Raw genomic sequence first — 24,873 nt, forward strand, 5'->3', positions numbered from 1 at the left:
TGTTCTAGCAGTAATTTCTGTAGACAAGAAAGCAACTTGGGAAAATATGCAAGTACAAAGGGACTAAATTGTTGAAAACTTAATATTAAGCATACATTAACATTCTCAGGACTTTTAAAATAGACTCTATATGTGATGAGTGCCATTTTTCAGACGTGTGAAAATGCCATGTCTTGACAAATCACCTGTCATACGTATCTGGAGTCATATCAAGCAGCTCTCATATTCACAGGTTTTACTTAACAAAAACCTTGTTTGTTGAAAATTGAGTTCATATTGCTATCTCAAATAAATGCTTTCAAAACCTATTTAAAAATAATAAAATATTATGTAGTGGAAGAGTTTGATGCTTTTCTCATGTCTCCTGCTGAAAGTGGTTGAACTTATTTCAGAAATTAATCTTGAACTATCTTTGTGCAAGTGGCCTGACACTTGACTAGATTAGTTCAGCCTCTGCTATTGGAACTGGTAGCAATGGTAAACTGGTTCACTTTATAGTGGCTGAATAGAAATATATTCTAAAATCTAAAAAAATGGAGAAAAAGTTGTCAATCCTAGAGGCATGCATTGCCTATGGCCATAGATTGCATTAGCACTTATTCACTTCCATTGAATTCTGGTACTCTTTGTAACCTAGGTATTATTTTTTTCAAGGCTATGCACCCAAAGGAGTTCATCCTCCTGGGCAAGCTGCTGAGAAAAGCTGGGATGTGCTGGCAAGCCCAGGTGGGTGTAGCTTAAAGCTCTGCCAGCTGAGTATCAGGTGTCAGGTATTGCCAAGCAGTTGCTGTTTCAGCAGCTGACAGTACCATGAGGGTTTAGGGATCAATGGATGTTGCACAAAGGTCACTCATGTCAAGGGTACCAGTTGAGTGTCTTAAAACAATTTCATTTGTACTGTTTGCTTCATACATAAGGATTTTCAGTACCATAAATAATTAAAAATACTTTGCTCCTAAAATATTCTTATATGTTCTTAAAAGTCTACAAAGTTTTCTGTAAACACAGATAAGGAAATATATATGTGTTGGAGGCTCCAGAATTTTATATAGTAGTGTCATGTTGATGAGATGAAGCTTGATATTTAGGGGATTTCAGCTTATTTTCCCTGTTGTAGTTACAATTAATTATCTTGCCAGTTGGTGTGGAAAGGATAATGACTGCTAGCTAAGAAACATAATTAACTGGATTTCTGTTTGAATATTTGTTTAATATTTGATTTTCAATATTATCCTACTGAACAAACAGACATAATTTTCATCTTGAACAGACACTGCCTGAACACTTGGCCTTTAAATTCCAATGCAGTGGAGATGAAGAGAAGGAAAGGAGTGCTTTTATTTTTCCAACTACCCTATCCTAAGCATCTAGCTCTGTGGAGAAGGGAATACTCTTTCATAGTATCATCATAGAATCATAGAATGATTTGGGTTGGAAGGAACCTTAAAGATCATGTAGTTCCAACCCCCCTGCCATGGGAAGAAACACCTTCCACTAGACCAGGTTGCTGGAAGCCCCATCCAGCCTGGCCTGGAACACTCCCAGGAATGAGGTATATCAAGCCATTGCAGTTTTTTGTGTGCCACTGCCCAGCCAATTCCTTATCCTTTCCAATGCCTGTGGATGGTGGCTCTGCTAGGACTGAGGCTTTTATTGAACTAGCACTTCTTGCCTAATCTTTCTCCTCAGTTTATACCTGGGTATCCATAATCACAAGGGTATTTGGCATGCACCTGGGAAAAGTGCTCTTGAAGCTGTCTTGCTGACTGCCTTTTGATGTGGTTTGCTTGTGTCAGTGTAGTTATGACAGCTGACCAGGAGTGGGACCATCCCTCTTGGTGTTCCTCCCTTTCCATTCCTAACACTGACAATTGGGCTCAACTCATCCTGCAATAAACCAGTTCTGGAAGCTAAACCAACAGAGAAAAACTAATCATGCTTAGAGGAAAAAAAAATAAAAATAAAAAAAAAGAAGCAAAGGGAGAAGGGAAAAAAATGTAGCCTCCGGATGAGCATTCTTCACTCTGTTAAGCAGAAAGCCTCTTTTGGTTTCCCAAAAAATGTGCTCAGTCATCCCATTGCCCCCCACTCCCCAGGAAAAGAAACAGCAAGCTTCAACCATCTGTGTTTACCCCACAACTTATTTTGTCACACAGAGTTAGATACTTATGAGTGGGGTGAAGTTTGTACTAAGAGTAAAAGCCCCTTAACACTGATTTTTATTTGCCCAGGCATGTAAATGGGGGATGGTTTGTTGCCCATTTTGGGTTAGTGGGCTACATTACAGTGCTTCCATTGGGAAAAAAGAGATTGGATTTTTTTTTACCAAAATGCCAGCATATGAAGTTTCCTAGTGCATTTAAGAAAGGCATAGGAATGAAACCTTCGTGGCTGTAATTGAAGGAACTTCAGTTAGGTGGATGACTTTTTCTTCTATTCTATTTTTTTTCCTTCCCTTTTTTTTTTTTTTTTTTTTTTTTAATTTTAGAGTTGGAGAGAATAAGAGGAAGGGGGGACATACGAGTATCATTTTTATTTTAAGGCAGCAATTTTAAGGCAACTCACTGCAAAACTGTGTGTCAGTTCTGGAGTCAGAGTGTCATTTGGATGCTGCCTGGCCCATTCCAAGCCTTCTTAAGTGTGAGGAAAAGAAACCTCAGACAAATGAAACTGCAGTAACAGTAGTGGCAGGCTGGATAGAAGAGCAGTGAACCTCTGGTGAGGTAGGAGCCTGCCCAATTTTTTTTTGCTGAGCAAGAAGTGATTCTGAGTGTTCCCAGTCTCACCTGGCTCAGACAATTATTTAGCCATTGATCTTTCTATGCAAAATACTGAAATACTTATATTTTGGTGTTGCCTTCTGGTAGAATTTCATGGTCTTCAGTCTTGGCAGCTCATAAATCAAGTAGTGTCTCTTGCAGCTGCTGTCCTAAGGAAAGTTAGTAAAGGTGTAATGCATCTCATTACCCACCTGACATTTTTGCATTCTTCTTGCATCATTGTCTGCCTCGAGGTTGACCTGTGACACTAGTTTGGTAAAAATAAACTAATAGTTAATCTGAGTGTTGTCCTCTCCCTTGTATTTGTGGTGTGCTGTGCATAAGCTTGTGGAAAATGGCATATGTACCCTGTAGAGGGTACATATGTCACAGGTTGCTGGATTTCCCTCTTGCAGATTTTAAGCAAGAGAAGGGTATCACAAACCTTTCAATATCTCATCTTTGCCCTTAAACTCAGTTTTGTTTTCTCTGGATATAATCCTGCAGGAGCAGTGGTAATCCTCCATGTCAAATTTTGCCTTCACTAAAGTCAATCACTTGTGTTTTTTTCCTAAGTTCAGGCTATTGAAAAGCATTGCCAGCGACAGGGAAGACTGAGTGTAATTGGAGCATCCCTCACACCACAAAACTGCACTCACAAAGGGTTTTGAATTTGTTTTCAAATACTAGCTCCAATATTTGTTTGAATTATTAGTTTATAATATTAGTATGTTATTATTATTATTGCTATTATTATTATTGCTATTATAATATTATTAGCTTCTTTACATAGGTGCCAGCTCCTGGGTTAAATGTCCCTTTGTCTGCATGTATGAATGTTGACCACAGTAGAAGATCCACAGAGTTCATGCCATTTCCTTTTTTAATCTAAATAAATTTTCAAACCAATTTAGATAAATTGTGAGGGTTTCTTTGGAGGCTAGGCCTGGGAGCAGAGCTTGACACAGAGAAGATGACATCATTCACCATCCACACAGGCTTTGGCACAATTCTTGACTGAAATTCCCTCAATAAGCAAAGAGTGCATTAGCTCTGCAACACCTTCCCGTTGCATAATGGTGTTTGTGCTGGGTGTTATTAAAAGCCCAGGTGGTGATTCCACCTGCGTCAGCCCCTGCTGCTGGCAGAGCACTGCAGGCACACTTTGTTGTTGCAATGCCCTTTGTTGTGCCCCTGCAGCCTGGGAACGGGGCACTGACTGTCCAGGGGTGCTGGTGAGGCAGGGGAGCCCCACTGGCACCCCACAGCTGGTGATTGCAGTGGAGCTGTGGGCACCTGGGTGTTTACCTGTGCCCTGTGTGACTGTGGGCTGCGTAGAGCCAATTATGATAAAATCAAGATTGCTGTCTTCAGAGGAGCCTGTGGGGTTAAGAGTTTCCAGATACAGCAACAGACCTGTTGGTTCAGGAGCAAGTCCTAGCCCGATCTGACAAGGAAGGGCATTTTAATGAAATTTTAATTCTTTGCTGCTGAAGCAAAGTAGGATTGTGGTTTTAGATGTGTTGGTCTTCAACTCTGAGAGCATTAAGGAAAGGAAATAAAATAAACCTCTCTTAGTCAAGCATTCCCAGCACACACAGCAGCTTATGCCAGCCAGTCCTCAGGCCCTTTATAGCTGGTGTAGCTCTCCAAAGCAAGCAGTAGGCAGTGTTTCCCATCTTGGTACCTGATTGCTTGATGCCTCAGCAGATCTGTGTACCACTGGCAGGTGAAAATAAAAATGAGCTATTATTAATATTAGTTTAGTGCCACTTGATTGTCTCCTGATCTGTTACCTGATGTTAATATTTTCATTTGGTGTATTGACTTACTGGGGCAGGCAGAGAGAGGGCAGGCTTTTAGGATGACAGGGAATGCAGCAAAGTGAGAAGAGTGGAAACCAAGTACCATCATACAATCACAAACCCTTGCTGGGCAGAAGTCATTTTATTCTTATATTTTTAACTTGTTGCATTTCACATGCATGCCTCATTTTAATCCCTGTATCTCTTTACTGCATATAATCTCTTGTGTTTTACATGTATGTCTCCTACAGAGGTGTTTTTCTCCAGATTTTAAATGTTATCTAAATGTTATTTTTAAACATTAAAGATTGGCAAAGAGTCAGACTTTGGAGCTTTAAGAAGTCATGAGATGTTGCATCCACGCCCTTTCTCTGCAACCTCAAAAAAGAAAATAAGGAAGACGCCAGTCAGGGGCACGGTTCAGAGGCCTCAATGTATTGGTGACACCTCTGCTTTGCCTCTGCTCCTAGCAGCACACAGTGATCTGCTCTGGGTGCCAAACTCCCCAATTTTGGGGGGTGAAACAGGGAGAAGTTGAACAGGGAGATGTTTCACATATGGCTATAGGCGTGGAGTGGCACAGAGAGGGGTGGCCTTTGCCAGGGGGCCCATTGAGATCTGCAGTGACTGTAGATAGTGATAAAATTGTGCAAACTGTTCCCATCTATGAAGACATACTTCCATACTCATAACCTGGAGAGGAAGCCTAGGGCTGGGTTTGACAAGATGTTTAGGTATCTAGAGGTGGATGTCCATGGGGGTTTCTGGGTACACCAAGGCAAACAAAGTAAAGTGCCCTTGGAGGTCAGGCCATTTTTATACACCAGTTAAGCAAGTGTATGTAAACAGCCAATTATTCCAGAAGAGAGAGGGAAAAAGGCTGGCAATTCCATCTCCACAACAGTCCAGCCTCACAGGAATCAGTCATGGTTTTAACTTGTGCTAACACTGCCAAGTCTAGGGAATAAGACCAGTATTCTTCAGTGGATTCCAGTAGATCATCTCAGATCATGATGAAACTGCTTCCCTTATTCTGGTCTCTTTGCTCCCTTGGGGCATAGAGCCAGGGCCACTGGGAAGGACCTTGGTGCTGTAAATGCACCCTAGAGCTCCCTGCGCTGTGCCTTCAGGCAGGACCATACATGGTCAAGTCATCATCCCTAAAATTCCTGAAGAGCATACCTGCCTGTGTCAGACATTGCTTTGATTTGTGCATAACCACTGCTTGGGGAGCAGTTGTAATTCCTGCTCTGTGGACTCCTGTGCTGTCAGATATGTGGAAAAGCTTTCCTGCTTTATTTGAAAATACAAAACCTGGCTTATTTTAGGGAGTTTTCTTATTGATTTCTCTGAAACAATTATTACTGAGATTTTTTTTTTGTTGTTTTGTTCTGGTTTCCATTCACCTTGCTGCACGCTTTCACCTTTCATAGCTGAACTGTAACTTTTTGCTTTAAATGAATACGTGAGATGATACTTAATTAAAGTCTGGGAATGGAGGTGGTGATCATTAGAGTGTGATGATGTAGACGGTGAACTCCTCTGTTTATCCACAGAACCAATCAGGCTTGAGAGGTGGGTGTTGTGCCACTGTTCTACCTGGAGAAGCTGCCTCTGAAGCACAAGAGGTTAATTCGTTTTCTGCTGCTTGGTCTCTCTTGTGTGACTGCCAACAAAGGTAGCAATTACCAGTGTCATCTGAGGGGATGTTCCCTGATCTGGCTAATTTGAAACTGGGAAACCACACTGACAACTCAGCAAATTTCTTACAGGCCAGACGATATCCCTGACCTGGTCAGCAGTACAACAAAGTTGTTACCTAGACTAAATTTGTGCTAATACCTTAGGGCAAAAGGTTCCATATCCATTGCAGGTCCCTAGAAGCATTTGGTTGTTTGAAGGATCAGCTCTACCCCTATGCAGTCAAGAATGTGGAATGTGTTGGAAAGGGCGAGTCAGTTTGTGCCTGTCTTTTTAGCTTTTATTATTTTTTTAAGGCAACTTCTGTGGCATAGTTTGCACTTCACATAACGAGTACATATGCTGTCATATTTGTTGTGTGAAAATAAAGAAGAAATCATAGCAACACATTTGTTCTTGTGGAAGCAGCTGAAATCAAAGGAGGCAGTTCAGGAATGACTTTCACAATTTGCAAATGCCTAAGGGGAGTTATGATAGCTGTTTCTTTAGCCTAACGTTCAAGGATACCATAGACTCAAATGTTTGAGCACAGAAACACAGCAATCTGAGATTTAAAAAAGAGAAAAAAAAGAAAAATAACATACTGTAAAATAAGTGACTACCTGAAATAATTTAAAAGGGCTTTAGATGGATTTAGCAGAAGTTGTAGTGGGTTTTTCATTGCTGGTACTTTTAAATAACGATAAAATGTTTTGTTCATGCAGACAGGAAATGTAGGAAAAATCTTATGACCACATTAGTTCAGACTAGAAGATTACAATGGTTGTCTTTGGCCTAGTAATGTATAAGTGCATTGTCCAGAACAATACAGTAATTTCTGTGCTCAAGTCACAGAAGTTCAGGACAAAAAGAAGAGCCACGTAGCCAACTATCTCTGTACACCCTCTGACACTTCAGTGTCAAGGAAAGCGTTAGCAAAATGGGGGACAACTTGATTTTCCAGCAAAGTAAGTGAAAATGTCCTTTTGGGCTTTGGTAGACTCTCGGTCATGAAACTTTGCAAACTTACCTGCAGCCATTGAGCTGGTTGTGCTGCAGAAGTTCCCAAAGGAGATTCTCATTTTTGCAATTTGCTGTGCAGAGGTGTTGAGCTCCCCTCAGTGTAGGGAGCCGCTGAGAAAATGCCAGGCGCTTGTGGAAAAGGAGTAGACAATATATGCAAATTGTTGGTATTTATTCAGTCATGTAGTGAGGGAGAATAAACATTATTCCTGACATTTCCATTTTTGATTAATGATGAATGGGGCTGGCAGATGTTCAGCTGGCCGCCAGATGGGGTCTGCTCAGTCCAACAAACAGAGTAGGAACAGTCTGGATCTCGTAAAGCCAGCACAGACAAAAGCTCTGACAAAATCTCTAGTTCATCCAAGTGATACGCCAATTTTGACCTCAAAACGACTAAGCTGTTTAAGAGTGGAGGTAGTACAACCAGTGAAACTGCTTATGGACGTGAAATGGGGTATGGAAGGATGGGAGCTGGTTAGTTTGCTGGAGTTTAGCGGGTTTTTTCCTCCTGCGGCTCTGATTCCGTGTGGCTGGAGCTACGCGGGGCCCTGTGCATTTACCCTGGGTACAGGTGCAATGGTCTTGTCCCTGGGCACTGCTGGGAATCGCCTGCCTGGAGCGCCGTCAGCCCGGGATGGGCCGTGCCCCTCGGGGTCACATAGCCCGGCCTCGGTCCCGGGCCCTGCTCCGAGCCGTGGGGAATCAGCCCGGAAGGAGCTGTGGGGGCTCTCCCGGCTCGCCATGAGCCTGGCGAGTGCCCAGCCGAGGGTCGGGGGCAGCCCGCGGGTCGGGGGTGACAGTGACAGTGCTGAGGACAGGGACGCTGCTCTGAGCACCTCCTGTACCCGTCAGCACCGGCTTCCCTCAGCGCACTGCGGGAAAGCCATTCAAATTTACACAAGTGAATTTAAACCCATGCAAATCCGGTTCCTGGGGGAAGCGATAAGTGTCTGAGAAGTGTCCCCTGCCGTCCCGGGCAGATGAGCCGCCCCCGGCTGCGGGAGCTCGGCGGGGAGCTCGGCCGGGCTGCGGGGCTGGGCCGGGCTGCCCCTCGCGTCGGGGCCGTGTGTGCCGCCGCTCTGACCCCGAGATGCAGCGCGAATAAATTCCCTTTGATAATGACTTCCCCAGGGAGACAAAGAGCGGGAGGGAAGAGGAAATTTGACCGCGGTGTTCACGGTTACATTGGCGGTGCCAGGGGGAAGCCGTCCGCCTGCCTTTGAAGCCGGAGCACCCGCCTCTCGGGGCTTTTTATGCCTACGGGCTTGGGGGAAGTGGTAAAAGCAGGGACTGGCAGCCTCTTAGAAAATGCCCCGGTGCTACTTCTCTGTGCGTAAGCTGGGGCTCGGACGCCTCTTTCCCACTTGGAATTGTGCCAGGGGAGGCAGTGATGGACGGCTGCTCTCTGCGATCCTCGGCTTCAGATAGGGTTTATTATTTTTATTATATTTTTATTATTCATGTACGGAGACCTAGAACAAATGTTTTCCCGTCCTGAACCGAGTCCTTCCCGTCTGGGTGCGCGGGGCGGCGGTGGCCGGGTCGGGTCAGCCCGGGGCGGCCGGAGCGCGTCCAGGGTGGGGTGGGAAATCTATTTCGGGCGTAAACACGAACAAAAGCGCTGTAGCCAAACCGTGTGTCCGTCGTGTCCTGAGCGCAGAATTTATCGCTTCTGCAGGCGCTCAGTCCCCTGGGTGGGTATGCGGCCGGGACGGCGACCCTTTCTGCCTCGGGGGCGGTGGCAGGAGACGCTCCCCCTTCCCACGCTCCTTCCCCCGCCTTGGGCAGCGCTTTGAAGGAAGATCGCTGGCGGGAGCGATTCCTCCCGCCGCCTGACGGAGGAGCGGTGAGGGGCGCGGGGCTCGGCGGGAGCTGCCGCTCCGGTGCCGGTTCGGGAGGAGCGCGGGGAGGCCGCTCCGGCCGGCCCCGGCTGCCCCCGCCCGCGGGAGGGGACGGGACGGGGCGGCGCTGGGATCGGTCCCGCTGCGCTCGCGGCAGGCGGGACGGGAAAGGAAGCGGCGGCGCCGCCCGGCAGGGACAGGGCAGGAGCAGCCGCCGCCGCCCCTTGCCCCGGCGGGACCGTGCGTGGCGCTGCCCGCGGGAGCCGCCCGGGTGTGCGGCTCGGGAGAAGCTGCCGCGGCGCCGGCTCGGGGCTGCAGCCGGCATCGCCTCTCCTGCGCCGGCTCCGCCGCTGCCTGGCCGCTGCTTGGGTGCCGCTCCGAGGTAATTGCGGTGACTTGTGTCCGCTCTCCCGGGCGGCAGCTGCCCCGGGGGTGCCGGAGCTGCCGGTGCCTTTGCGCATCCGGCTCCCGAGCGTGGGGACCCGGGGACTGGGGGTACTCCTGAGCCACCTTCAGAAACTTGCTCGGGATGGAAAACCTGTCCTTCAGGGGTCTCTGCCTGCTGAGGAAGGCTCCGTCCCGCCTCTCCGAGATGGGGGCTCGGGGCTGTCAGCGTGTGCGGGGCTCGGGCGCAGAATTTTTTTGCTTTTCTATTTTTTTACAATTCCTGTCTTGTGACTTATTGAATGCTTTCTTCAAGTGTTTTCTCTGGAAACTTGTCTCAAATGAGGGCTGTGAGCCCTAACAAAGAAGGGTGTTGTTCGACAGCCAACAGGTGATGGGGTGAAACCTGAGTATATGTGTACATTGGAGTAAAGTCTGGCTGCTGTTTAAAATGGAATTTTAAAAATCAATGGGAGACTGTAAAAGGCAAGATTTCCGTCTTTCTAAATCTGTACACCCTCTTAAGGAGAGAGGCGGGGGGGAGCATCCGTGAGAATACCTCTTTCTCGGCTGGAGGTTTGGGTCTTGCCTCACTGCAGTGTGTGCTTGAGTTTCCATCGGCGATGTGCAGAGCCAAGGATAACACGGCCAAATCAGATGTGTTGGCATGGGGCGATGCTTTGTCACGGGGCTTCCTCCTTTTGCTAAATGCAGGTAGCCTGCCTGTGCAGTATGGCTTGCCTAAAGAAAATACCGTGAGAAGGATCGTCTCACTTCCACTTGGAAAAGTCGTCTTGGCACTAGGATGCTGGAGGGGGAAAGCACTTTCCTGTGTTGCTCCTTGTATACAGGCTAAAAAAAAGGAGAACAGTTCTTCTACGGTCTATCTATCTGGAGGTCTTTTGAATGAACAAGTAGACTGGCTCTATTCCTTCCCGACCTCTCTGGGTAGTTCATTACTTAGAAGGACCCAGCAGCTGTGTGCTGGTGCTGATGCAGATTCTCCTTATCAGTTCTGGGTCCGGATTTCCCACACAGAGAGCTACAGAGCTCACCGTAGGTATGTTATTTGTGCTGTAGCTAGGGAATGGGACTTCCTGATCATGTGCATAATACACATTGGAAACGGGCTTTGAATTATTAATAGTTACTTTATGGTGGTTTATTGTTGTTGTATTGTGCCCTTCCTCTTCTAATGTAGCTATCTTGCACCAGAGATTAAATAAGCAGGTGAATGGGCTGCCCGTGCTAATCTCGAGTCGTTGAGGCTTCATTGTGAATGGATGCATGTGATATGCATCTTGTATCCCCTATAGCCTTGTTAACAAGCCTTCTAACAAAAAAGTTGTTAAAACAATTTGCCCTGCAGGACAGAGTAAAACAGCAGGGGGTGGGCAAGGAGATGTTTGTCTAACTTTGCTTACAAATCGTGACCTCTTCTATCTGGTCAGGGGGAGCATAATCAGTGAGCTGGAAATCCTAGCATGGGGATAACCTTCATATAGGCTTCAGCAACAGCTTTGTTCTAAGTTTGATATCCCAGTATTTTGTGTACCCATAGCTTGGTAATTAGGAGCGTAGTTTGTCTTTGCCTCTAAGGAATTTGTCGTATGACTGTTTTAATTCATCAGTGGAAAAAACACAATAATTGCCTTTCTTTTCAAATCAAATTTAGCTGTGTAACTCAATTATGTTATTCATAGTTGTCAACCTGCCAGTGAAAAACCTCCTTATAGGCTATAAAGCCTTTTTTGAGCGGTAGTATTTGAACAGAGCTGAAACCTCAAAATGTTCCATGGTCTTTAGGAAAGCAAAGCAAAACAACACATCCTTGCTGTGTTTTGTAGGTGTCATGGCAGGAGTAGAAAGACCACCTTTCTAGTCATCCCTTGGAAAGCACTTATTTTTTCAGCTGTTGTTTATATTCATTTGAATCCTCCTTAGGATGTAATCATTTTAAACAGATCACTTTGAAGGATGAGTGAGGCTGGGGGGGGCAGGGAGGAAGAACCCTGTCGTTTTAAAATGCAAACCAAATTACCCTTGAACAGGAGAGGAAGAAGAACTCCTAAACAAGCAATTGCTAAAATACTTCTTCAGATAGCCTGCTGTTAAGACAGGCTGGGTTAGAAACCTTCTTCTCAGCAACCCCACAGTATTTATGATGTGGCTCTATTTATATGTGGTGTGTTGTCAATCATTTTATAGCCAGCTTCACAATCATTCTATGGGAACTTTTTTTTTTTTTAAGTGAATTATGTCCTTTGAACTTGAGGTTTGTGGACCTTGCTTTGAACATTTCTAATTACCTTATCTGGGGAGGAGAACCCTGACTGTAAAGTTGCATTTTACATTTGGATGTAAGATGTATTTTTCTTTTATTCGCTATCAGACAAGCTTTCACACTGCCCTGTGTGACTGGAAACTGGACCTGTGGGTCTGTGGTTTCCTCTTGTTGGAGCTGGTGTGTGCGTTCTGAAAGGGACGTGTCAGAGGAGGCCAGGCAGACCAGTCTCTGCAGAAAAGCAGCCTTGTCTCTCTCTTACCAGCGCCTTGTCTTCCTTAGGAATTAGGAACACTCCTACACTTCTGTACCTTTACTGTGCCTACGAGCCTGACCTTGTCCAGTGCTGCTTTGTGGGAGTAATATGTAGTCTTAGTGTTCAAAATACTCAGAAAAGTTAAGTCATCATGCATTCAGATTTTGTGTTGTTTCCTTGTCTTTCAAGAGAAGTTCAAGAAATTAATCTTTGATCTTGTGGAGAGAGGGTTTTGAACAATCAGTATGAAGCAATTACTCAGTTACTTGGTGTGCTTGGAGTGTTGGTATTGTGAGAACAAGGCAGGAGTACACTCTGCTTAGGTGCCCAGGCACTGCCAGAGCTGAGCCTGTCTCTTTGCCTAAATTGTTTCAAATCTGCTTCCTGCGGGATGTGGTTGAGGTCCTGCTGCCTAATGAAATATTGTCAAGGATGTTTAACCTACTGACTCCTTTTATTCCTGGGATATTGGGCAGGAGTCAGTTCTTGAAAAGGAACCATTTGACAAAGTTCTTGCAATGCCCTAAGAACTGGAAATACCAGCTGAGGCGTCAGTGAGTGAGCCATTATTGCAAACCAGGCATCTGCCCCTTTCTAAGAGGAAATGGTAAAATAGTTCATCTGCTGCTCAGGTCATCTTGGAAGGAATTCAGCTTCTCAATGATATTCCTAGTGACTTTATATTTAAGAATTACTTGGATATAGATGATGTGTGACACAAGCTGTCAAAGTGAGCATCCCTATCCATCAGCAACAGTGAACACTATTGCCTTTTTTTCCTAGAGTGATTTCCTAACTGCATCACATTATTCCTCTATCCCTCCTTCCTCACACCCCAGTTTTATTCAAGCAGTAACAAAAACATAGCTGATGCATGACTTTACTTCCACCAGTAAGTGGGAAAGGGAAAGTTCTGTATTCCTTATCATTCATTTCTCAGAGCAACTAATTCAGGGGATGCAGTATGTACCAGGAAGCCTGTCTTTCTGTTTTACATATAAAGGAATGAGCTTTAAGGATTGAGTTTGATTGTACTTACCTTCCTTGAGAAAGACTGTAACATGGTGATGTTAAGCTCAGAAACTGTTGTGCTAACCTTTAGTTGTTCAACTTGAGTAAGATTTCAGACATGTGCCTGACAGCTCACCAGCTTTCCAGAAATAGCCCATTCTCAGAGGGAAAGTTGGCAGGTTTGCTTGCCCCTTCAAATATTAAGTTAATCTCCTACTACAGTACAGCTATGAAGTGTGTTGGCATCTTAGCAGTGCACCAAAAATAGTGGGTATGTTTTTAAAAAAAAGTTTTTGAAGCAAAGTTAAACAACTTAATTTTTTGGAGCACTAGCCCAGTGGAAGAGTTAAATAATCCCATCTCTTTTTATGGGCTGTGGGAATGTATGGACATATTGAAAATAGAGCAAGATAAGACTATATACTGAATATTATAATTTCTCTGAATTTGTAGCTTTTGGATGCATATGCCCACTTTTTGTGGAGTGAGTTTGGGTTTATGTGCTGAGTTAGCAGAACCTGGCACTAACCAATGCCTCACACTTGAAGGAGAAACTCCTGTTGAGTAACCAGCAGAATATTTGGGTCAGCAGTCTTAAATCTTTCACCTGTGATCTAGGAGCCACTTATTTTCTCTAAAACAATGGTGATGAGACTGGAAATGTAACATAGGACCCACCAGAAGTTTTTAGATTGCTCTTCTCATTAGACCCACCAGCAAGGTTTATGTCAAGGAGATCAAAATTTTCTACAGCTCGGATGTAGCACTGACAAAACTGGATGTGGGTTTAGATGAGCAGGTGAAAGAATGTCCTAAAACAGGGAAGGAACAGCTCACTCATAACGTGGCGCTGTAAGAGCAAGCTTGTCCCTGCCCCAAGAGGTCAGGATATTTGCTGTGTTAGGACAAATCCTCTGTGCTTTTGGTTATCTGTATTTCATTAAAATGCCTCATCTGAATTTCCCAATAACTTCTGCTAGAATTAATGCAAGACGTATATCTTGTTAAGCTTTTTACTGCAGACTGCTGCGGATCTTGCTGAGAGCCTTCTTTGCCAGTTGCGACTCAAAACAATCCCACTGATATTAAGCTTTGCAGGCTTCATGAATCAACAAAATCATCTCCCTGTAGGGTTTTAAATTGACAGAACAATCATGATGTATTTTACAGAGACTAATCTGGCATAATTGGATTTCAGATATTTAACAAGACCCACGCCCTTCCGCTCCCATACTGCTCTACCAAAGTTCTCATCCAGCAGATGCTCTGTGCCTGCCTTGTGAACAGCAGGATGCTACTTGCACAACCATCTTTCCCCAATAGTTTCTTTAGTTTTTGACAAGTGGTTGTCATGTCTTTTGTTTTACTATGTTAGTGGTTGTAATGACTTCAGGAAGAGCTTGTGTCATTGCTGTTGTTAGTACCTGCTCAATGAGTCTTTGCTAGTTTACCTAAATATGTATATATCCTGTGATGTGAAACAAGCAGAACTGTAAAAGGTGACAAGTGCTAATACTGAAATACATTGTGGTTCCCAAAATTGGTAATTTGTGCCTAGGTTTCTGGGATTTTTTTTTTTCTTCAATAGTTTTATTTTCATAACTTTTTTGAGCACTTTGGAATTGCTTGTAGGAAGTTGTAATGAAGCATTGCTAATTTATTGTTCTGGGCAACACAAGGAATACTAAACTGTTGTAAGATCATTTACACTGATAATTAGTTGTTCATTGTTCAAATCTATTAAAGCTCTATTAATCTTTTTCTCCAGATCACTGCTTGATGAGCTGCAGCTGAAATATTTCACACTTCACACTTATGCCATTGGAGATGGAGCCCAAAGCCAATAACCTCATTTTTGGGTGTCAGCGAAGCTCAACCTCTGATGATGACTCTGGCTGTGCCTTGGAGGAATATGCCTGGGTCCCCCCAGGCCTCAGACCAGAGCAGGTACCAACCATGTTTCTGCATTTTAAAAATAAGCCTCGTGAGGACTGTCTGAGGGAGTGATATGCTGCCTCTATAAGTCTAATTAAATTCTTATAATGCATAAAACTTTAATTCATGTAGAACTTTTCACTTCTTTTTTGTTTCCTGTCCAATGGGGCTGTGTGTAGGGAGCTTAAAGTTCTCAGCCCTGAGGAGTTTTATGTTCCATAAAAGTTCCCAGTCAAGGTTTTTCAAAAAGTATATGCTGCAGAGGCATGTATTGCCAAGTAAAAGCAGCACAGAAGTTTGCTTTCTTTCTGAAAGAAGTTATTAGGTTAAATTAAAGCTCATGGCAAACCTCATGACATTATCCTCCCTGGCCAAGTATTTCACTGCACTTGTATGACTCTTTAAATAATTAGGCATTTGACATGTAGAATATGGATGGTACGACAGCGCATATAAATGAAAGTGTTCAGTCACTGTGACAGGTAATAATGTATTTTACGCTTGTTTAAATAGTTGTATGGCTGCCATTTGTTCATGCCAGGATTCCTCGTGCATGGCGTCTGGAGCTGACACTTGTGGCTTGGTTGGGCTGTGCTTTCCCCTCTTTTCAGTCCCCTCTTTTTGTGCAACATCACATGGCAATGGGAATATCAGTGAAAGTATTGATGACCAAGTTGCTGTGGGAGACCATGAACTGCTCATGGTATTCATTCATGGTATTGATGATATTGCAGCTGTGCTGAAGCTGTGTGCTCAGTAATATTCAGAATTCAAGACTTCAGTGTTAAATGACCAGGGTGGCTTTGCAACATCTGCTAAAGGAGGCAGAGCAATCCTGGCAAGCTTATACAGTCCATAGTTTAAAAAAGTGCAGAAGATGTCTCTTTTTTGCAATGCAGAGATTTTCTTAATAATGAATAAAGTAACAAGTCAGCAGGAATTGCAAATAACAGGCTATTTTTAGGGCAACTCTTTTTATCACTTACTTAAGCATCTAGAAGGATCCTGATGAATCAGACCTTAAGGCAAACAGTGAGCTAACATTCTGCCAGAACAATTAAATGCCCTAAAATATCCTCATAATCCCAGCTAGCCCAAACTCACCAAAGATGGGAGGACTTTTCCCCCAGAAGGACTTATTTTGAGAATAGTGCAATAAACTTGAGAAAAGGGCATAAGCCATTTTTAAAGCTTCACTTTTTGCTGCATGTTATCTTCTCTTGGAGCATCTTGAAATATAGTCAGTAGCAAGTGGGCATATAGTAGACTTCAGTTGTTTAAATTTTGGTTAAATGAAGAGCAAGTCATGTTTTGTACTACCTGTCTCTCATAATTCTGATTGCTTCCTGACTTAAGTGACTGATTAATGCCTTTTTTTTCATCTGTCTTGCACAGTAATAAGCTGTTGACCTGAGCGTTATTTAAATCTGTATGGCAAGTAATATTTTTGCCAATAGTCAGCTCTTACAGCCCCAGGCCTCGTGACAAGCTGGAAACTGCATAGGAAAAACAATAAATCTGTAGCTGTTCCACAAAAATATTTTTTGCCATTGGGCTTTGTCATAGTGTTCATTACAGCTTTCCTGTCATAATATTCTTCTGAAAAAAGAAAAAAAAAGGAGTGAAGACTGATACAAAAACATTAATCCCGTGAAAATTTCCTGGTTAATTTGCATTTGATTGAAATGTGGCTGGATCCAGCCTCCTCCCAAGGGAAGGATGTTTCCACCTTCTTACCAAAGCCCACATGGAAGCAATGAAAGCTGATGCTTTGGGTGAACCTGATCAGCAGGAGACTACAAAACAGCTTTTGTCTCAACAATGTGTAAAATGCAGAGAGCAAATTTAATTTGTTTATATAGTGGCTGTTTTCTGGAAAGCTTCGTGCCTTGTGTGGTAAATTGCAGAGGGAAACTTAGAATTTCCATGGAGTTGTTGACCAGCCCTGAAGGGGGTGGGAATAATGAGAACATTAAATGTGCATAATTTATGATACCCCCCTAATTGTCACTGCAAATTGCATTCCAGAAAAGCAATTCAGCAGCTGGGTGCTAGTTTTATCAGAGACTTCAGGTTTGCTGAGCTGGTTCATCTGGGTCTTGTATTTTCAGCACAAACCCTGTCACAGTCTAATGCAGTGTGACCTCTTCTTCCTTAGTAAATGAGACCTGAGATAAAACAGTAGCCAAAGGACACTGGCAGTGCTTGGGGCATGTGTGTCCCTGGGTCTGAACTCTGCATTTCTCCTGGTCAGGTCCAGCTGTATTTTGCCTGCTTGCCAGAGGAGAAGGTCCCTTACGTTAACAGCCCTGGAGAGAAACACCGCATTAAACAACTTCTCTATCAGCTGCCACCCCACGATAACGAGGTAAATACAGAATTTAGGATGAACTGTCAGGGCTTGGGTCTCCCTGGCAGCTTTTCCGTGGAGAATTACCTGCCTGTGCATTTATTACAAGCCTAAACCATGGCCTGCAGTGGCATCTGAGCTATAAAGCAGCACGGTGTGTACACTGAGTCCATTGTTCAGCTGTCCGCTTGGCTTGTGTGCAGATAAGAGCTGTCTGGAAGGACACTGCCTTTGCTTGTTAGGGAGGCTGGTGTCACTGCAATAAACTTAACACAAGTTGGTTTTATAGTGTTTGCAGCCACCCACCAATTACCAGGAACATACAAATTCCTGGAATTGCATTGTGGCGCACAAAAAGGATGCTTTGTGATAGTAAAAGGTTTGCATCTCAGTTATGCAGTGTAATTTGGAGTAGAAGTGGAAATAACAAACAAGCTCTTTGTAAGGAAAGGGGCGGGGGTGTCAGTACTTAAGGTCTTGTGTATACTGCAACACTTAGTCGTGGGCACTTAACCATAAATCTAAAGGACAATATTATGGCTGATTTAGGTTCATTCCGTTATTTGAGGTTAGCAGCAGACTTTGGGCTAGCTTCTAAAAATGTTTCTCTTGCCTAAACAACTCCTCAGTTTAGCGTGGTGGGTTTTTTCCTGTAATGAAAAAAAAAATATACCTCTCCATATTAATTTTGTGTTATGTCATATTACCTAAATATTAAGATGGTAGAGAAGGCAAGCAGGAGAAGTTTAATTATAATTGGCAGCATGCCTGATGAATTCCTTGCATATATGCACTTACTTACTCATCTGCTCCATTAGAATCTCAGTCTCTAATGTAAGCTCTCCTGTGTTTTCACTGGAAGGTGAGGTACTGCCAGTCGCTAAGTGAGGAGGAAAAGAAGGAGCTGCAGATGTTCAGTTCTCAGCGCAAAAAGGAGGCACTGGGACGAGGCACCATCAAGCTGCTCTCCAGAGCAGTGATGCATGCTGTTTGTGAGCAGGTAACATACTGGTGCCATGGGCTGCCTACAGGGCTGAATAATGTCAAACTGCAGTATCTCAGTATTAAAATTTAAACTTACCTCTGTCTGTGTCTGAAAACAGCAACAATAAAAGATTACTTTTGAAACTGCATGGAAGAAGAAAGAAAGGTAGTGCTTGCTTAAGCAAAATGTAACCTTTGATACTACTGGAAATGAACTGAGTCTTTGATATATTTCCTACTCAAAAAACCCCCTAATGCTGACTCATATTAAAGTAAAAGCAGACATAAGCTTTAAAACGTTATTTTGTATAAAATAAACTTATATTCGCAGAAGGTTCATTGAGATGCACTTGATCTAGACCAAAACTGATAATATTTTTTTCCTCTTGTCAGAATTTTGGAATAAAATCTCATATTGGGTTTTGTGTTTTAACTTAGTTTATATGCAAGAAGCTAGTAGTTTTGGATGGCAAGTGTGTTCACTTTCTGGGTTTGTTCCTAGTGCGGTACAAAAGTCAACGGTGGTGAAGTTGCAGTTTTTGCCTCAAGAGCTGGGCCTGGTGTGTGCTGGCATCCCTCCTGTTTTGTGTGCTTCACATGCAATGAGCTTCTTGTTGACCTTATCTACTTCTACCAAGATGGAAAAATTCACTGTGGCAGACACCATGCTGAACTGCTCAAACCTCGATGTTCAGCCTGCGATGAGGTAAAGAATTCACATTTTACAGCCAAGCTACATTCCTGTCGTTCAGTTCACAAACTGCATCACTTCAGAAATTCCTAACTCCAGATGCAGTCACTTGAGAAGTCAGGACTCTGCTGCATAGATGTGTTTGAATACTGAGGGATATTTAATTTCTTGTCAAACTGAAAATATTACAAGCAATAAGATGGTATTTAGAAAGCAAATACCTGTTTAGAATTGAACATTCTCAAATATTACAATATATTATCCTTACAGAAGCTTCTTTAATGGTGGAGTTCCGGGGTTCCTTTTTTTTTTGGCTGTGGAATGTACTGTCTTTCTTTCTTTTTATTTTTGTTGTGGGCAATTGTTGCTTCTATCTTTGTATTCAAAAGGGAGCAAAATGAAAATAAATTTTGTGTGTGAACTGCAGAGTTAAGATACTTTACATGCTTTAACTCCCAAGGTGAGGTTTTGGCCACTTAACTAAAAGTATCCTTTTTATCTCTGAAAAGATAATTTTTGCTGATGAGTGCACAGAAGCTGAAGGTCGCCACTGGCACATGAAACACTTCTGTTGCCTCGAGTGTGAAACAATCCTGGGTGGACAGAGGTACATCATGAAGGATGGGCGCCCCTTCTGCTGTAACTGTTTTGAATCGCTCTATGCAGAGTACTGTGAGACCTGTGGGGAACACATTGGTAAGTGTGTCCTTTTTAAGCATTAAACTTACAAATTAAGGGAAAGCCAATTTATGAAATTATTTCACATTCCAGAAGTATGAATTCTGCAAGTAAATTTTTAGAGAGACCCAGAGCATTGCTTTTTCTCTCTTTCCAGGTGTTGACCATGCTCAGATGACCTATGATGGACAGCACTGGCACGCCACAGAAACTTGCTTTTCTTGTGCTCAGTGCAAGACCTCTTTGCTTGGCTGCCCTTTCCTTCCAAAGCAAGGGCAGATTTACTGTTCAAAAACCTGCAGCCTGGGAGAGGACGTTCACGCCTCCGACTCTTCTGATTCTGCGTTTCAGTCGGCTCGATCCAGGGATTCCCGGAGGAGCGTCCGCATGGGAAAGAGCAGCCGGTCCGCCGACCAGTGCCGCCAGTCTCTGCTCCTGTCACCAGCCCTCAATTACAAATTTCCTGGCCTTTCAGACAATGCTGATGATACTTTGTCTCGTAAGCTGGATGATTTAAGCCTTTCAAGGGAAGAGGCAGGCTTTGTTAATGAAGACTTCTGGAAAGGAAGAGTAGAGCAAGACATGCCTGAAGACCCTGAAGAATGGGCTGAACACGAAGACTACATGACCCAACTTCTTCTGAAGTTTGGTGATAAAAGCCTCTTCCAGCAACCCACTGAAGCAGACATTCGATCAGGTGAACACTGGATTTCTGATAGCATGGTCAAGAGCAAGCTGGACTTGAAAAAAAATAATCCAAGCCTAGCAAGTAAGAAGTATCAATCAGACATGTACTGGGCCCAGTCACAAGATGGGTTGGGAGACTCTGCATATGGCAGCCACCCAGGCCCTGCCAGCAGCAGGAAAATCCAGGAGCTAGACATGGAACACGGGGCCTCAGGATACAAACATGACCAAGCACCGTGGTATGGAGGTTCACTGGAATGTTTGTCTGACCTGAAACAGCAAGAACAAAGTGTTCGAGACTCAATGGACTCCCTGGCTTTGTCTAACATAACAGGTAATGGGGAAATCAGTTAATGGTTTTGGATGGAGGGGTCAACAAAAGCATGTGTGTTGGAGTATTTTGAAGGAAAATTTTTCATTTTAGTGATTTCTAAAAAGCTGTAGTATCAAGAGATGGATGTAAAGGTAGGCAGCAGCTTTTATCGAGCCCATAATCTTTTACAGGACATGTTTCTGCTACTTAAAATCCTATTAGATTTTTCTCCTTTCCTTTTGAATTATCTTTTTTTTGCTTTAAGCAATAATGTTAAACAGAATAACAGTCTTCAACTACACATTTATTATATACAAACCACTGCTTTAAGCAAATTACTATTTTTCTATACCTTATGTATAAGAAGTTGCATTATATATTAGGATGATATTAAAGATAATCTACAAAACACTTTAGATGACTTCCTCATTTGCTTGTAAAAACATGTAGAAAATCTGAAAGGATGGTAAACTTCTTAGCCTTAGGCAGTTAGGTTTGTAAGATTTCTTTTTCCCCACTTACTAAAGGGAAACTGATAGTGCACTTTTATGAACCTCCTTGTCAAACATTACTTTATCCCCCAAAGGGATAGAGTGTGTGCTAACCTTCCTCTCCTATTTTTGTACAAAAAGCCCAAACCTGGAAGTTAAGAGCCATTTGAAAAGTTGTCCAGTCATCATCTCCTTTCCTTTCCTCCTGTAACCCAAATTAGGGCGGCTGCTTGTCTAGCTGAGGCCCAGCCACAGGCTGGCTGCATTTGTCAAGCAGCAATGAGGGAACTGAGGAGGGGAGCTTGGCTCAGGGGACATGGGAGGAGGAGGAGGCACGGGAGGTGTTGCACCTGGGACCATCAAGGGCATGTGATGCTTTTGATGATTTTTTGAGAGTAAGGATCCTTTTTGCAAGGCAGTAAGCTTGGCTTCCCTGTCGCAACAGCTGGAACGTGTATTTGGCAACACTAGAAATGTGACATTATTTTAGCCTTAAGAATGGCAAGCACAGACTGCAGAATAATTTTAAATAAGCCTTTTTTATTAAAAGGCATACCTGTATGTATATTTCAAAATTTTCTACCCATGAACTTCTAATCTTGATGTCCTCACAACAGCTAATTCTTTAGTCACCAGAGTTAATAGTTAAATGTTTTAAGTCAAAACAAAGCTTATTCTACTATGAAGGAAGTGGTTTTGGTAATAGTTCAAAAAAACACTTGGTGACAAGAAATGTTCCATATTTTGTTATAATACTTGTCTCTTTGGTTCTCCTCTCATTTTCTTTTTCCTTCTTTCTCCATTCCCACCACAGGGGCCTCAATGGATGGAGAAGGCAAGCCACGGCCATCTCTCTACTCTTTGCAAACTTTCCAGGAACTGGAGGTGGAGGACTGTGAGAAGATGAGCAACATGGGAACTCTAAATTCTTCAATGCTCCATCGGAGCACTGAGTCCTTGAAGAGCCTGAGCTCAGAGTTGTGTCAGGAAAAAGTGCTGCCAGAGGAAAAGCCAGCGCATGTGCCTGTACTGAGACGATCTAAATCCCAGTCTAGACCACAACAAGTGAAGTTCTCAGATGATGTTATTGATAATGGAAGTTATGAGAACCTCGAGATACGCCAGCCTCCCATGAGTGAAAGGACTCGTAGGCGTGTTTACCATTTCGAAGAGCGTGGAAGTCGGCCTTCTCACCACCGCAGAAGAAGTAGGAAGTCTCGTTCAGATAATGCACTTAATTTGGCCACAGAAAGAAGATGCTCTCCAAGAGAGAGATTTCGTTATTACTCCCCTCAGGATCATGAAAAATTTATTCAGAATAGAAGCTCACGTGAGCTTCGGGCCTATATCCAAAACGCAGAGCTGTACGGACAATATGCCCATACCAGGTCTGACTATGCACTGCGGAATCAGCTGGCTGATAAGTTCTTTGGATTGTATGGGGAGGAAGATGACTCCTGGTGTTCAACTTCATCCTCATCATCTGATTCTGAAGAGGAAGGATATTTTCTAGGACAGCCAATTCCACAGCCACGGTCATTGAGATATCCATACTATACAGATGATCTTTCTGGTCCAACTACTGCATTATCCAGTTCTCAGTTTGGACAAAGGACAACCAAATCAAAGAAGAAGAGGGGACACAAAGGAAAAAATTGTATTATATCTTAATTAATTACTAGTATTTCTTAATTGGCAGGACCAGTCAATTCTGTAGCTACAGTTTGAACCACATCTTTTTTATATTAATAATTGTACTTAGGCAAGTTGCTGAAGTTCATAATGCTTTACCACTGTAAATGATAACCGTGCCAGAGTTTACATTGTAAAAGTAACATTCAGAAAGAAATGTCACCACACCAAATGATCTGCTCAGATACTGCTAGGTTTACATACTGTGTTTCAGCTGTCAAAATACTGTTACTGCAGTTCTTAATACAGAGGTTTTGTAGACATTTTATTTTATGCTCACTATTGACCTACATTGAATTATCTGAGAGAGAGGATTTGACAAAGACGAATAAATAAAAATGTCAGTCCTGTGCTGTAGCTATAGACACACGGGGTGCTCTTTGACTTCTTCCTCTTGCTGCCAAGAAAAAGAAGGCTCTATACTGTGCCCTTTCTTCATTGATAAAGCTCACTCTTCCTTATTCAAGTTTCCATACAAAAACTGGATTCTTTTTATGTGTAAAATGCTCCTTGAGAAAGCAAAAATCATAATGTGGGAGCTGAAATGCTTGAAGCCTTGATGTATTCTAAAGCAGCAGTGAATGTTTTGTACATTTAACTTTCATGGTTTTTCCTCTACAACTTTTTGAGAAAGTGTGAGATGACTGGTTTTGGTTTGGGGTTTTTTTTCATGCCTGTTTAAAGGAAAATATTAATTCAGCTTCTGGAAATTGGATTTAGCTGCCAATGAGTGGTGATGTTTTTTCTGCCATGCCCCCCACCCCTCAGCAGTGAGAGAGGTAAAGGACACTGCTGGAGTCCTTTGCTCAGGCGTGTAACCCCATTTAAGTCAATGGATCCACTTATGTAACTAAAGTATTTTCATATGGGCTTAAAGGATTAGGCTCCAGAATTGTGTCTTTTCACATGCATTATCCAGGTTTTAAAATGTATTAGCTGCAATTCTAAGTCAAAAAAAGTTGATATTTATAAGGTAGTATTTCATAGGCTTAAATGTATTCATAATTTAACAGTGCAAATACTAATGTACATATTGTACAGTTAAAATTTTAAAATCTGAATATTTTTATATCCCTGAATTTGAAGAAGTTTGTTACAATATCAAACTAGATTTGTTAGGGGTTTACCAGCAGTGTTATGGATGAAATATTGCTTGTATTTTAGTCAGGGGGTTTAAGTTGAAAAATGTTCAGTGCAAAACAGCTTAATTTTGTCTACTAGGTATTAAAAGCTCTATATGCATGGTGGGGCTATGTAAATACTCTCTACGGCCCTCTTAATCTTGCAAGTATTATTTATGGGTCAAGCAAAATGTAAACTATATAAATGTAAAAACCATACAAGCTTGGAATATATCATTACAACCAGTATGAAACTCCTGTGGACATGATTTTTTTTTTATTATTTTTCCCCCTCCTTCCCCAAAAATAATTTCTGAAGTTTGCTTACTTAAAGGAAGAGAGATACTGAGTGGTTCTAGAAGGCAAGCTGGACAAAACTATAAAGTAGGAGGTAATCACAGTAGTTGCCTTGAAGTCCAGATAGGGAGCAGGAACTATTTAAAGTTACAATAAACTTCTTCCACTGTTTTAAATAAAGGGCAGGAATTTCTTAACAGTGATATCCACTAATGAAGATAGTTCCATTTCACAGGCTTTTTTTGGTAAGAAGCATCTATTATTTCATTCATTTCCTTTCTTCAGGTGGTCAGAAAGCCAATGGCTTTAGCATTTACTAAGCTTGCCCTTCTTGAAGATAGAGAAATATGGAAACAAAAGCAGCTAGAAAGTAAGGGAGGGGATGAACATGGACACTGGTTTGCACCCAAGAAAATTAGGCTATTGCTAAGAGTAATCAGACTAGCAGTTAATTGCTTGTATTTTTCAGGGTAAAATGACCAGAGGTGGTACTCACCACATAGGTCATTTTCCCAGCACACAGAGGTCTTGTGGAGGTGGAAGCTGATCAAAGCCTTGCCTGGGTGCCTCGTGGGGTGCTTCCATCTG

The 24,873-nt window shown here is 42.9% G+C and overlaps 1 protein-coding gene across 2 annotated transcripts in view; it reads left to right on the plus strand.

Annotated features, from left to right (window-relative positions):
- Nucleotides 1–24,226, plus strand: part of PRICKLE1 (prickle planar cell polarity protein 1) — a 66,205-nt gene extending 41,979 nt beyond the window's left edge. Inside the window, exons 1-8 of one of the 2 annotated variants that reach the window (XM_058804779.1) lie at nucleotides 9,270–9,493; nucleotides 14,815–14,993; nucleotides 17,236–17,349; nucleotides 18,194–18,331; nucleotides 18,818–19,021; nucleotides 19,516–19,702; nucleotides 19,842–20,705; nucleotides 21,990–24,226. In XM_058804779.1, coding sequence (XP_058660762.1) covers nucleotides 14,862–14,993; nucleotides 17,236–17,349; nucleotides 18,194–18,331; nucleotides 18,818–19,021; nucleotides 19,516–19,702; nucleotides 19,842–20,705; nucleotides 21,990–22,846 — 2,496 coding nt within the window. In that variant the 5' untranslated portion in view covers nucleotides 9,270–9,493; nucleotides 14,815–14,861 and the 3' untranslated portion in view covers nucleotides 22,847–24,226. Of the gene's footprint in view, nucleotides 1–9,269; nucleotides 9,494–14,814; nucleotides 14,994–17,235; nucleotides 17,350–18,193; nucleotides 18,332–18,817; nucleotides 19,022–19,515; nucleotides 19,703–19,841; nucleotides 20,706–21,989 lie in introns of those variants that run through there. The other variant, XM_058804778.1, reaches the window with a different exon arrangement.
- The last annotated feature ends 647 nt before the right edge of the window (nucleotides 24,227–24,873 follow it).

Source organism: Ammospiza caudacuta, chromosome 5, assembly GCF_027887145.1.
Source record: "Ammospiza caudacuta isolate bAmmCau1 chromosome 5, bAmmCau1.pri, whole genome shotgun sequence".
NCBI classification, from domain to species: Eukaryota; Metazoa; Chordata; class Aves; order Passeriformes; family Passerellidae; genus Ammospiza; species Ammospiza caudacuta.